Consider the following 12,671-nt stretch of genomic DNA (forward strand, 5'->3'; position numbering starts at 1 on the left):
ATAAACTTAATTTGCAAAAGTCTGTAAAAGATGCATAAAATGCTGATTTTACCAGCATCAGCCAGACTTGGAACCACGGAGTTTATAAGAGCCAGCCCCCACTGCTCATTTTAATCTCTGAAGTATTATGCTCATTATTTCTACAGAGTATTAAAAACAAAAGTCAGAAACTCAAAGGATACCATGCATAAGATATTCTTAGAACCACTGCACTTCTTGAGTACATTGAAAAACTTCTCATACTGCACTCTGCCAATATTCAGGAACTATGTCCTATCTTCCTGCACTCTTCCTGGTACTGCAACTACTATGAAGTTCTAAATACAGAGATTAATCTTAAAGCTTCAGAAGAGGGCTTGCATGGTGAAGCACTCACTTGCAAAAGTTACACATCTACAAAAGAGTGCCAGTATTTCTGGTAAAGTAGGTCACCCTAAATGGCAAATAAGGACTGACAGTGAAATAATTAAAGGATCATAAACCAAGAATCTGACAGTAAGCTTTACTCCTTCCTGTAAGTGAGAAGGTATGGCCATACTATGGAGCTACTGAGCTGTGTTTCAAAACACTCATCTCTTTGGGGATATTTGTTCATTACCTGGCACTTTCACTGTCCAAAATATTTCTTCCCCTCATCTTATTAAATCTGAAATTCACTAGTTCTCAGTTACTGTTATTTTTGGATGCAAGGTACCTATGCTTTGATTTATAAGCAAGCACACAGACTATCTCAAGTGTTTCTACTCCTCTGACTCTTTTAACTATCCTTCCACCCAGCCTAACAAATGAAGACTTTCTAAGTATGAAATGTTTCAGTTAGCCCTGGATCTCTGAAGCCTTCTAAACCAGAACACAGAGTCGTGCAGAATGCAAATCCTTTCCTTCTATCCTTTTGTACACCTCTCATTATAAGTCATCATAAGCTGCAACAGCAAGAAGACCAAAAGCTGAAGGAAAAACAGAGAGCCCACTATCACAGTAACCCCAAGGAACCACATACAGCTGACAAAAAGCCACTCGTATCACTTTCCCGGACGCTAGACGTGTTCCACATCACCCCCGCCGCGGGCAGCGCACCACGCGCGTTGCAGCGGGCTGTGCCACGGCGTTCTAGTCCGGGCCCCGGCGGAGCAACTCGAGGGAAGGCCCCGTGCCTACCTGGGCCGGTCTGGTGCTGAGGCACGCGGTAATACTTGTTGCCGAACTGGTCGGTGCCCACCAGCTCCTTCTCGGGCCCGAGCAGCCGCAGCCGCAGGGCGCGCAGCGCCTGCCACGCGCGGCCCATCCGGGTAGCGCACGGACCCACACCACCGCCGTCCCAACCACTCCGGAAGCCCCGCCCCCGCCGCACGATCACATGATCCTACTCCGCCTGCTCTTCCCGAGCGGTGGTTGAACATGCCAGCAACACCGCTCGCGATTGGCGGAAGCCTTCCTACCTCCAGCCAATCCCGGCCAGTACAGGCCCAAGATGGCGGAGCGGTGTCGAGTGGCGGTGCCGTTCCACCATGTTGGGGTTTATTTTGGCCCGTCAGGCCGGGCTCGACGATCCCTTGCGGCTGCGCCGGGCTGAGTCCACCCGCAGGTAGCGGGGTCTGGGGGGAAAAAGGCTGGGGCGGGGCTGCGCAGGGCGGACTCTCTGCGGCTGCCTCACGCTTCGGGGCCGGCCTGAGGCGGGACCTGGGGCCGTCCCCTTTTCCGCGCGAGTTGAGGGCCGGGCTGTGCCCCACAGCATGCCCCGGGAGCGGGGCGAGCTGGGGCGGAGCGGGCGGCAGTTCGCTAGTCTGACCTGGCGCTCTCCCCGGACGAGGCTGCCCGGTGTGCGCCGTTACTCATCTAAGAAGGATTCGGAAGGATTTTTGTTCGCAATCGGGAATTAACAGCCCTGAGGCAAGGGGATGAGTCCTGTTTGTCTGGGTTGAGTGCAGACCGCGATAAGGTGCAGTAGTGTCACTGCGTTCTGCATTATCGGACTCAGAGGTTGTTTCCATTCATGTGTGACTACGCTGTGTTTCATGACAAGGCGAGACCTAGGTGATGCTTGGGCTCATGCATCAGCTCGACTTCGATCTTCTTGAAACCTCACCTGTTGGCTACTGACAAAAGAATTGGAGAAGGGATTATTATTCTGTTTCTAAAAGCTTTTCTGGAAGGTGGTGACTGAAAAGAGGGAGTTATTGGTGCAGTTGACAAAGACAGTAATGTGATAATATTTGGTGATTATTAAGCCATCTGTTTTGCAGCTGTATTTCAAGACAAATGAGGTAAAGGCAGTCTCTGTGCAGTTGCACACAGAACTGCATCCATCAGCTGGAAGGGTTTGCCTTGGGTCCTCATACTGAGGTTGCCATGTGTTTACCTGTGTATTTGCCTTCATTTGAGCTTTTGTGGGTATACACAAAAGAATTGGTAATATAAATTGCTTATTGTATTATTTATTTACAATCTATTTATAATCGTAATTGGTGGAATTGTCCTATGTCAGGAAGCACGTTTCAGTTTAGCATTTTGTCAGAATAGGTACTTTCTGCCCCTCCAGCATCAGTGTAGCACTCAATGTTGAGAAAGAAGCAAAGTGGACACAGTTTATATTACTCAAATAACAATGTACCTAACATTATTCCCTCTTTTGCGTTTTCATTTTCAATAAATAGGTATCATCCATCATCTTCAATAGACTGGAACTACATTTTCAAGTGACATGCCTTAAAATGTATTTTAAGGCAAGTTACTGCTTCCCCAAAGTTCAGTCCTGAGCTTAAATATTTAAAGTATCTTGTGAATATCAAAATTCTCACATAATTCTATTTTCTTCTACATATTTTAAACTAGCTCAATGACTTACATGCTTTTGAAGCATGTCTGAGTGTGTACCGTTGGGCATTCTGTCTCTTCACTGTTCAAGCTTCTCACAGAAAGTATCACAAGATATTAGGATCTTTTCTGATCACAGCATCAGAAAACTGTTGGAAGTTCCACTGCGTGGTTAGTGTAGTTTTTTCTTAACATTGCAGAAAATGTAACACACAAAGTAGTGAACATAAAAAGAAATAAGAAAATACTGCTATTTATTAAACTAAATAAATTTGTCCACTAGGTGTCCATAGTTGCAAGTAGGAGTGATGGTACATAATGAAGCTTGCAAGTAACTAATATTTGTCACAAGTATGACAAATACCTCTTACTGTTTACTTTGCCTGTGTTTTTTCAAAATACTATCTTGTTTTGATTCTTCGTGTGTTGACTTCAAATGCAGCTTTGATATTCCTTTGAGTCTGTCTTACATATATTCTTGTTTCTTACCTTGCAACAATACAAAATACACTTGGTCAAATTTTTAATCTTATTTTGTGTCTCCATAAGTTTACTCTGCAAGAATAAATAGTTGGGTGTTAGGTGGACTGAGGGAGGATAAAACCATGCTTTGTGCTGTATAGAGTTACATAGCGGTACCTTAAAAAATCTGTTATTCATTTTTTTCATCTCATTTTTCTGTTCATTTTTATTCTTTTTTTTTTTTTCTAGGGTTCTAAGTTTAGAATTAAATAAAGATAGAGATGTGGAAAGAATACATGGCAGTGGTATTAACACCCTTGATATTGAGCCCATTGAGGGAAGATAGTAAGTATAAACTTTAGTCTGGCAAACATCACTATGTCTTGGCCATTTTTATTATTGCCAAATCCTTATTTATATTTAGCAGGTTGAGGTCTTACCTTTTGTAACCTCTGTGTTTTATTTATACTTTCAGCATGTTATCAGGTGGTTCAGATGGTGTTATTGTTCTTTATGACCTTGAAAACTTCAGCAGAAAACCAAATTACACATGTAAAGCACTTTGTTCTGTGGGAAGGTAAGTACTCAAAGAAAAACTGTTGTAGTTAAGAGTGAAATCCATTCTAAGACTGGCGCTAAATTAACAGATTAATGTGCATGCTTATCTAGGATAAACAGACTTGTAAACAGTGCCAGAAATATTTGATGATAGCTAGCATTGCAGATCATGTTTTTGGCATGAAGAGAAAAACTAGAAACTTTGCGAAGATACATAATTTGCTACGTAGCAGAAGTTACTTGTTGTCTGTGCAGTGAGTACTAATTAATATTGTTTGAGCAGACTTCCATCAGTTTGAAAGTTCAGATGATGAGTATTGAAGGTGTTTCTGTAGAAATTAAAGTAGGAAGCTTTGTCTGCCTGTGGACTGCGTAAGAAAGTCAGAGTTAGGATCTCTAATCTCATATTTTAACATTAGGAAAAAAAGAAAAATACAACTCTTCTATGTCAGAATTCTTCTCCCTCGATATAATCATTTGTGACTGTTGTGGAAAAAATCCTCACATTCCAAAAAGTATATATAGTTTTATGTATCTTGGAGTAATTATGCTCTGAAGCAGAAGAATGGTTTTGCATAATGTTTCAGCAGATTGGAAAAAAAATATCTAAGATTTGTAGTTTTTATTTTCATTCTCTCTGTTACTGGCTTTACAATTGCTTATTTTAAGCTCACCAAGTTAACAACACATTGTCTAGTTGCAGTACTAATCAATACAGAACATTTTAAGAACTTTTGAATGAGGGCAGTTGTGTTACTGACAAAAATGGGACGTGTTTTTCTGAAGACCTAAGGTCCTACTCTACTAGATAATAGTTGAAAAATCAATATTAGAGCCTCAGACTGGTATGCTGGGCCATAAGAAGAATAAGAGAACATGAATAAAAACAAATGAGGAACATAGTCGGCTGCAGTTGCTAAGTGTTGTGTCTGGGACTACTCGAACAAAAAAACTATAGCTAAGAGCTAGTAACAAATGTATACCCCTGAACCTAAAAATAAAAGTGAATTTTGGAACAGACAGGGAAAGCTGTGGAAACACACGCTGCTAACATACAGTATAAAAAAAGTGATAAATCTGTGCTATAATCAAGGTGTTGGTTCCTTATCAGTCTAGTCAGTTGAAGCATTCCGTTCTTGAAAATTCTATTCGAGTATGGCTACTTGGCAGTCTGTTCCTTGAGTTGATTTATATAGATCCATCTTTTATTTCTCATTACTTGTACTGAAGATTAAGTTATACTAGTAGAATCTTATTTTCTGTAGAACAATGTTCTAAATGGTGTTGCTATTGTTGTTGCTTAGAGTATCTGTAGTAAGGTTCATGCCTTAAATTGTTATTATACTTTATTCTAAGTATTTGTCTGGTTTCCAAGTAGGTTTTAATCATTTACCGTAGCTAATTAGGTACATAGATAGCTTCATATATTACAATACTATTTGTGCCAGCTTCCTGACATTATAAATGATTTTCTAATTACCAGTGAGAAATGCTTTCAATCTGATTGTCTCTTATCTTTAAAACATGTGATAATGACATGTTATAAGAATTTCTCTGTCATCCAAGTTTGCAGGGCACAAAACAACTCTGGTCTGGAAGTTGCTTTAAGAAAAAGTTCTCATTACGTGTTCTTTGAGAATATTTCTGAGTAGATTCTGACATGGTACAGGTAAGGGTCCAATAGTTTAGACCATTAGGGAAGTTGATTCATAACAGTAGGTTGCAATATATACCTCAGTGGTTCTTACGTAGATTTGGAGTCACCATTGGAATAGAAGTTTTCTAAATCTTCCTTTCCTTGTTCCACTGTGAGTCAGCATGCCAACCACGTGGTTTCATATGATTCATGCTGTCTTTTGTCAAAAATTGACATTCAAGAGTAAACACACTTTAGCAACTTCAAGATAACATAGCTGTATGCTTCAGTCACTGAGGTCTCTTCTCTATTTGAAATCTATCCAAGATGAGTGAATGTCAGTGATTTCACTGTCCACATAAGTCATTCTGTATTTTTCATTAAAAGGGCTGAGAATTCCTCACTAATGGGGAAAAACATGTATAAAATGAGCTAGAAAAAGTATACAGCCTTGCCTGGCTAGACCAGAGGTGATTCCTGCAGAGCTGCTCAAGAGAGAATGCAGGATAACTGATGATTTTGGTACAGTGCTGAACACAGTCCAGTGTTGTACTCTTGTGTTTACTGTACAAGGATAGTTAATTCAATCAATTTAGTTTTTACTAGGCAGTGAATTGGGATATTTCTGCATGAATTTGTACAAATGACTCTACGGGAATTAAGTTCACACCAAGTTGGGCTTTATTTTTGTCATTAGAGTTACTGAAGATTTTTAGCTTGTCCCCCTGTAGAATGGGTGCCCAAAATCAGGGGATGCTAAACGCTGTGGTAAAGTAATAAGCTGTTACAAGGTAGTCACTTAGGATCACAGAATTGAAGGGGTTGGAAGAGACCTCCAGAGATCATGGAGTCCAGCCCCCTACCAAAGCAGCTCCCTAGCCCAGGTTGCACAGGTAGGCGTCCAGGCGGGTCTGGAACGTCTCCAGAGAAGGAGACTCCACCACCTCTGTGTGCAGCTGTACCACTGCTCCGTCACTGCACTGGGAAGAAGTTCCCACACACATTTGTGCAGAACTTCCTATGCTTCAGTTTGTGGCCATTTCCCCTCGTCCTGTCGCCACACACTGCTGGAAAGTGTCCAGCCTTGTCCCTTGGCTTCCTGCTCCTTAGATATTTATAGTCATGGATCAGATTGGTCTTTCAGAGTTTCCTCATAAGAGAGGTGTTACATGCCCTTTATCATCTTTGTAGCCCTCCACTGGACTATTTCCAGAAATCGCTGTCTTTTTTGTAGCTGGGAGCCCAGAACTAGAAATAACCAATGAGAAGTTATTAAACTCAATTCAGTAGTTGCTCAATAGTTATTAGTATCGTCAGTGTTGGCGTCAGGCTCACTCTGTTTAAAGACATAGGTTGCTAGAAAGCACAGAAGATAAGTAAACAGGAAGCTTTATAAGCTGAGGTGCCGTGCCAAATCTATATAGAAGATCTGGATCAGTATTTGCACAATGATTCCCTTGCAGTAGTTGTCACTTTGGAGGCCAGGAGACTTGAAAGAACACTGAAAAGATAAGAGCTGTAGTGAAGAAATCCTGTGAGCTCTTCACTGGCTCAAGATAGAGCCAGTTGGTCTGCTTTAACATATATGCTGGGTCTGGCTGGGGTGGAGTTATTTGTGGTAGCTTGTGTGGTGCTGTGTTTTGTATTTGTGGCCTAAAGAGTGTTGATAATACACCAGTATCTTAGCTATTTTTGAAAAGTACTGAGGGTCATCAAGTTTTTCACTGTTTTTAACTCTGCCCTCTCAGTGAATAGGTTAGAGATGGACAAGAGGCTGGGAGGGAACACAGCCCAAATGCGTGATTTGAATTAACCAAGGAGATACTCCATACTGTTCAATGTCATCTGAACGTGAGATGGCAAGGGGAAGACCATCTTCTACTCCACCTTAGGAGGAGTACGGGAAAAATAAGCTTTCAGGGGCTTGCTATTGCTTTGGGGCTGGCTGGAGTTCAGTCACCTGGTGATGAGCAGTTGCTTTTGTATCACTTCACTCTGTTCGTTTGTTTTTAACGTTGTTTGTTCTTTTTAGTTGGTTTTGACTTAGTTAACTGTCTGTTGCATCCAATGGGTTTTCTCAGTTCTGTGTTTACAGTTCTCACTCCCATCCCACATGGGGAGAGTGAATGATTGAGCAAGCAGCTCTGGTGGTGCTTTTCTACTTACCAGGGTTAACTGGCAGCGTGATGCTTCTGAATCTGGGAGAGTGGTACTTGGCCCTCAAGCTGAATCCATGTGGATCCAGCTCAGATATGTGTGGTGTAGCAGATATACAGATCTGCCTGTAGCATTTAGAGTCTGGTTGAATCATATCCTGGAGCTGTAAAGATTGGCTCTTCATTCTTCCATGTAGTTCTATTATATTATTATTTATATTACATTTTGTTACTGTACGCAGTTGAGTGGAGTGTTTGATCTGTAAATGCAAAAAACAAACAAAAAAACCTCTCATTAACTCAGTCTGCTGCTATCTGGTAGCTTCAGTATACTTGAAATTCCAGTAATTCTGTAACTGTAATTGTTAGCTAATCATGGTTTTCTTGAACTGTTTACGTGATGGTATATTTTAGTGGATCTGGTACTGAGGCAGCGACATTCCACAAATGCGAATGGTTTGAAGTGTTTGGCCTCTCCTTAAATAATATAACTTTAAGCAAAAGAATTGAAAAATATCAAAAGACACTGCTGTCTTTTGTGTCCCAGATTCAGTCTTAACTTGTGACATGCTATAAATACTGTATTTTTAAGGGATAAATGATTCACGCTTTCCTGAAATAAGGGCTCTGTGAAGTAATTTGCATTGGTTGTTTGGAAATTGAGGGGCAAAAATAACTAGTTCATCTTGAAAACTTAGTATACTTATATTAAAAGAAAAAAAATAAATAAACCAACCTATTACTTTTTCAAGTTATCATTGAGTATCAAGGCAATTACAAGACAATTATCAAGGCTCTAACCAACTGAAACCCTTTGATTTTAGGAGCCATCCTGATGCACATAAATTCAGTGTGGAGACAGTCCAGTGGTATCCTCATGATACTGGCATGTTTACATCAAGCTCATTTGATAAAACCTTGAAAATATGGGATACTAATACCTTACAAGTAAGAGAATTTCTTTCTTTTCATCAATTTCACATCTGCAGTTCACCCTGATTCTGGGAGAACTGAGCATTTAGAAGGACAAAAACCAGTGAGAGCAGCAGTAGTGTGTAATTGTATATTGGTGTGCACCTGTCTGTTTTGGGAGACTGGATTGCCTAAACTGTATGGGAGCTTAGAGCTCTTAGGACAGTTCCTTTCTGTTTCTGCTGTGAGCAGGAATGTAGCTGGTTTATTTTGTGCTACATAAGTTATTTATTTGACCACCAAGAACTGTCTTGTTCATTCTTAGGAATTATGTTTCTCTCTCTCAGTAAATGTTGAGTTTTGTTTGTTGAGTTGAGGTATGTAGCAACAGTACTATACAGCAGAGCTTATTGATTTTTAGTAACTAAGATCTAAATAGTGCTTTAGAAGGACTGATATTTTTGACGTTTGAAATTAAAGAGGACAAAGTGTTTTATATGCAGAGCAGTAGTCAAATGAGTTTGGAAAGGATGTACTGGGTCAGTAAATGCAAAATTCTACTCTATTGACCATTATAGACATTCTTTATCAAGGCGAATTGCTGGAGAATGAGGGAAACCAGTAAGAAAATGCTAACCAACGTAACTGATATAATTAACGGACTTCGTAGGCTTTTAGGTTTCTCAGACTCATTAATCTTAATACCTGATTGTTGAGTGATGCATTTATTTTTTCCAGTATGCATGTATATTAATGGATTTACGTGTTGGTGTTTGAATGTTGTTTCAATACATGGTGAAAGAGTTAAAAAAGCAATCTGTCATTCTAGAAACATGATAGAGCATAATTTTTTACTGTGTTTTATGAGTTGCGAAGCTATGTTTGCAATCAACATATCTCTTAAATTGGAAGTTCTGTTCATATTTCAGGTGTCTCTGTGAGCATCCCTTATTTAAAAAAAAAACAGTGTTTGTGTAAAGGTTACTGATTGACTTATTTTTCCACAAAATTAGTGTGAAGTTGTTTTTGTTTTTTTTTCCTAAAGATTATTTTAGACTGAGATGACAAAGCAATTGTTCCACGAAATCATACTGATCATTAAAGCCAGTTTTATATTTCTTTATTTTCAACACTGATAAAGAAGCTCATCACTGTGCGTGACCTTTTTTTTTTTCTGTGTTTTTGTTATTGCTTGTTTGATATATCAGTATAAATCTATGTAGATACATAGGTTACTTTTCAAAATGAAAATGTCAGGTTTGTGAGCTGACAATGCACTTCTAGATTTAGGCTAAGTATCTCTTTCTCACTGACTTTTGTCTTCATGCTTGTAATGCTGTAACACAGTGGAAAACAGTAGTGATAGTGGGGGTATCAGAGTCCCAGACTGCAGCAAGTGAATGTAAGCTTAAATACAGCAGCCACGGATACAGAAAGATAGGGAAAAAGCTGCTTACCCTTGAAAGGCCTCAGGTAGGCAGGGATCTACAGCAAGATACCTTTCCCTCTACTGCCAACCCAACTTCCAGTCAGTCAGGTGCATTGTTTGCACCTGAGCTCCCCTGGGTTGGCCCTGCCTTCCCAGCAGATACTCAATCACTCTTTCAGGCTGTGACTTCGCATTTCTGCTACAGTGCTGCAACTTCCTTGTTTGCTTTCTTTTAGTCTTTTATAATCCTTACATCTTTACCATTGATGCATCTGATGAGCTTCCTTTGAGTTTCTTTTGGATCACCTCTCGGCACTGGCATAATTGTCTAGTGTTGAAAGCAGACTTAATTTGCAGTGTTTGTATGATCAGATTTTTAAGCAGGCAAGTTATTGTTAGTGCGCAAATAGTAATATTTGTGTGTCTTATTTCTAGCCATCACTTGAAAAAATAATAATAAAGATGTACATTCTGATAATGTATATGTACTCTGGTTAATTTGGTCTTTTTATTGTTAGCCTGCAGATGTATTTCAATTTGAAGGAACAGTCTATAGTCATCACATGTCTCCAGTTGCTACAAAGCATTGTTTAATAGCAGGTATGTGGGTGTTATAAGAATTTCATTATGTATTTAGGGGGTTGTGCCAAAAAGCAAGTAATATTCAGATTTCTTTTTTCCTTTTCTGCCTTTCTCACATAATTTCAGCCTTCATAAAAAAGACATTACTAAAATATTTTCAGTTGTTTGGATGATATTCATGAGAATATCACATTTAATCTTCTGAAATAATACATCATTCCATTCAACTTCTAGATGAAAATTCCCAGCTGGATTATCTTTATGTACTTAAGTAACATCTAAGGATCATTATATCACAGAATCACAGAATTGTAGGGGTTCAAAGGAACCTCTGGAGATAATCTAGTCTAACCCCCTTGCTAAAGCAGGTTCCTTAGAATAGAATACACAGGAAGGCATCTATAGAACTGTAGAATCACCAGGCTTGGAAAAGACCCCCAAGTTCTAGCTGTCCACCCACCACTGACTTTTTTTCCCCCTCTGCCTTCATGCGTCTCCCCACTAAACCATATTCATTAGTACCTCATCTGCAAGTTAAAAACCTGGAGATTTTTAAAGAATAAGTACATTACATTTTCTCATTGTTTTTATTTCATATTTCAATATAACAAAATCTCTACCTTGCTACCACCTCTCTGGGCAGTGTGTTCCAGCACTTGGCCACACTTTTGGTGAAGTTTTTCCTAATGTCCAATCTGAACTTTCTCTGGTGCAACTTGAGGCCCTTCCCTCTAGTCTTGTAGCTAGTTACACAGGAGAAGAGGCTGGCCATAACCTCCTTTCAACTTACAGCCTGTCCAGATCCTTCTGAAGGGCCTTCCTACCTTTGGACAGGTTGACACTTTCTCCCATCTTGGTGTCACCTGCAAACTTAGTGAGGGTGCACTCAATCCCATTGCCCAGGTTGGTAGTTTAAGTGGTGATGTGTGTATGTATTGCTCACAGTTGCAGGATATTACTATGATTAGCCAAAAAATATTTAAGGAAAAGATCGTACTTTTAATTCTTGAGATACTAAGTCTTATTGCCCCCAGTTCCTACGTTTTGTTTGTTATAGGGTAAATTTACTTGGCCTGAAAATGTAATTCTGTTGCAGAGTTTGTTGCTTCCACTAAATGAGCAGTTATGCATCTAATGTTTTTTTTTCTGTTTCTTTGTCATTGCTAAAATTGGATTGTTGTTCTTTCAAATGATGGTTGTGTTGATTTTTTTTTTTTTAAGCTGTCTTTGTTTCTCTTGTTTACAGTTGGTACCAAAAGCCCCAAAGTACAGCTTTGTGACTTGAAGTCTGGATCCTGTTCTCACATTCTGCAGGGTACTCTTTAGTCTGAAACATAAATGCTAAACAATAATTACTTTGAGTAAACAGGCCCTATAAAGAAATGCTATATACAATGTATTCTTTGTAAGTAACATGACTAATGTATTTAGTGTCAGTTGTGAAAGTTACACAGTGTAAAAGATTCTTGTGGGTGTTAGTCGCGTTCCTGATGAATTGGAGAACACAAATGCTAATGAGCAGTTATTACAGATGTTGGGACGATTTCATGATCTAATCAATAGTAATTACTGTTTAAGTCCTGGTTAGGTATTGATCTGGTTTTTGTGTGCATGCATATTCAATACAGGAGGTGGGTGTTTTTGAATTCATTTACTTTCAATAACAAAAATCTTCTGTTTTTAACAAAATAACCTGTGGACATTCTTGCATGGAATTTTTATTTTTATTTTTTTAGAAGTTTCTCTGTGAAATGCAAGATACTACTATCTGTAGGATAATTGTATCTAATTCTTTGCGTAGACTTAGTTCAGTAAGCAGTAGGGTTTTGTTGTTCTGTACTCCATTAGTTTGTGCACTTAGTGAGAATTTGCCTTTAATGTGTTTTTCCTAATGTTTACTGTTTGGAAATGAATAAGACAGACATATGACCAAGTAATGGAAAAGCAACTAATATGTAAGAAACAAAGTGATTCGTTTAAACTGCATAACAAGAATGTATTTACATGACTTAGTCTGTTTTACATCAATGTGTTTCTGTTGTTATATGAAGCATGGTTATAGTCCTTGCATTTGTTTCCACATACTTTCTACTGTCTAAATGTAATATTTTTTATATACACA

General features: G+C 39.1%; 2 protein-coding genes across 2 annotated transcripts in view; one reads left to right on the forward strand and one right to left on the reverse strand.

The window, feature by feature from the left end:
• Positions 1–1,298, reverse strand: part of NDUFAF2 (NADH:ubiquinone oxidoreductase complex assembly factor 2) — a 43,136-nt gene extending 41,838 nt beyond the window's left edge. Inside the window, exon 1 of the mRNA XM_065739856.1 lies at positions 1,159–1,298. Coding sequence (XP_065595928.1) covers positions 1,159–1,285 — 127 coding nt within the window. The 5' untranslated portion in view covers positions 1,286–1,298. The remainder of the gene's footprint in view (positions 1–1,158) is intronic.
• A 149-nt stretch (positions 1,299–1,447) lies between these two features.
• Positions 1,448–12,671, forward strand: part of ERCC8 (ERCC excision repair 8, CSA ubiquitin ligase complex subunit) — a 34,331-nt gene continuing 23,107 nt past the window's right edge. Inside the window, exons 1-6 of the mRNA XM_065739853.1 lie at positions 1,448–1,585; positions 3,526–3,621; positions 3,752–3,853; positions 8,451–8,574; positions 10,486–10,567; positions 11,796–11,864. Of these exons, the coding sequence (XP_065595925.1) occupies positions 1,509–1,585; positions 3,526–3,621; positions 3,752–3,853; positions 8,451–8,574; positions 10,486–10,567; positions 11,796–11,864 (550 nt within the window). The 5' untranslated portion in view covers positions 1,448–1,508. The remainder of the gene's footprint in view (positions 1,586–3,525; positions 3,622–3,751; positions 3,854–8,450; positions 8,575–10,485; positions 10,568–11,795; positions 11,865–12,671) is intronic.

Source organism: Cyrtonyx montezumae, unplaced genomic scaffold (assembly GCF_038088225.1).
Source record: "Cyrtonyx montezumae isolate F1298 unplaced genomic scaffold, pur_monq_1.0 scaffold_25, whole genome shotgun sequence".
Lineage (NCBI taxonomy): Eukaryota > Metazoa > Chordata > Aves > Galliformes > Odontophoridae > Cyrtonyx > Cyrtonyx montezumae.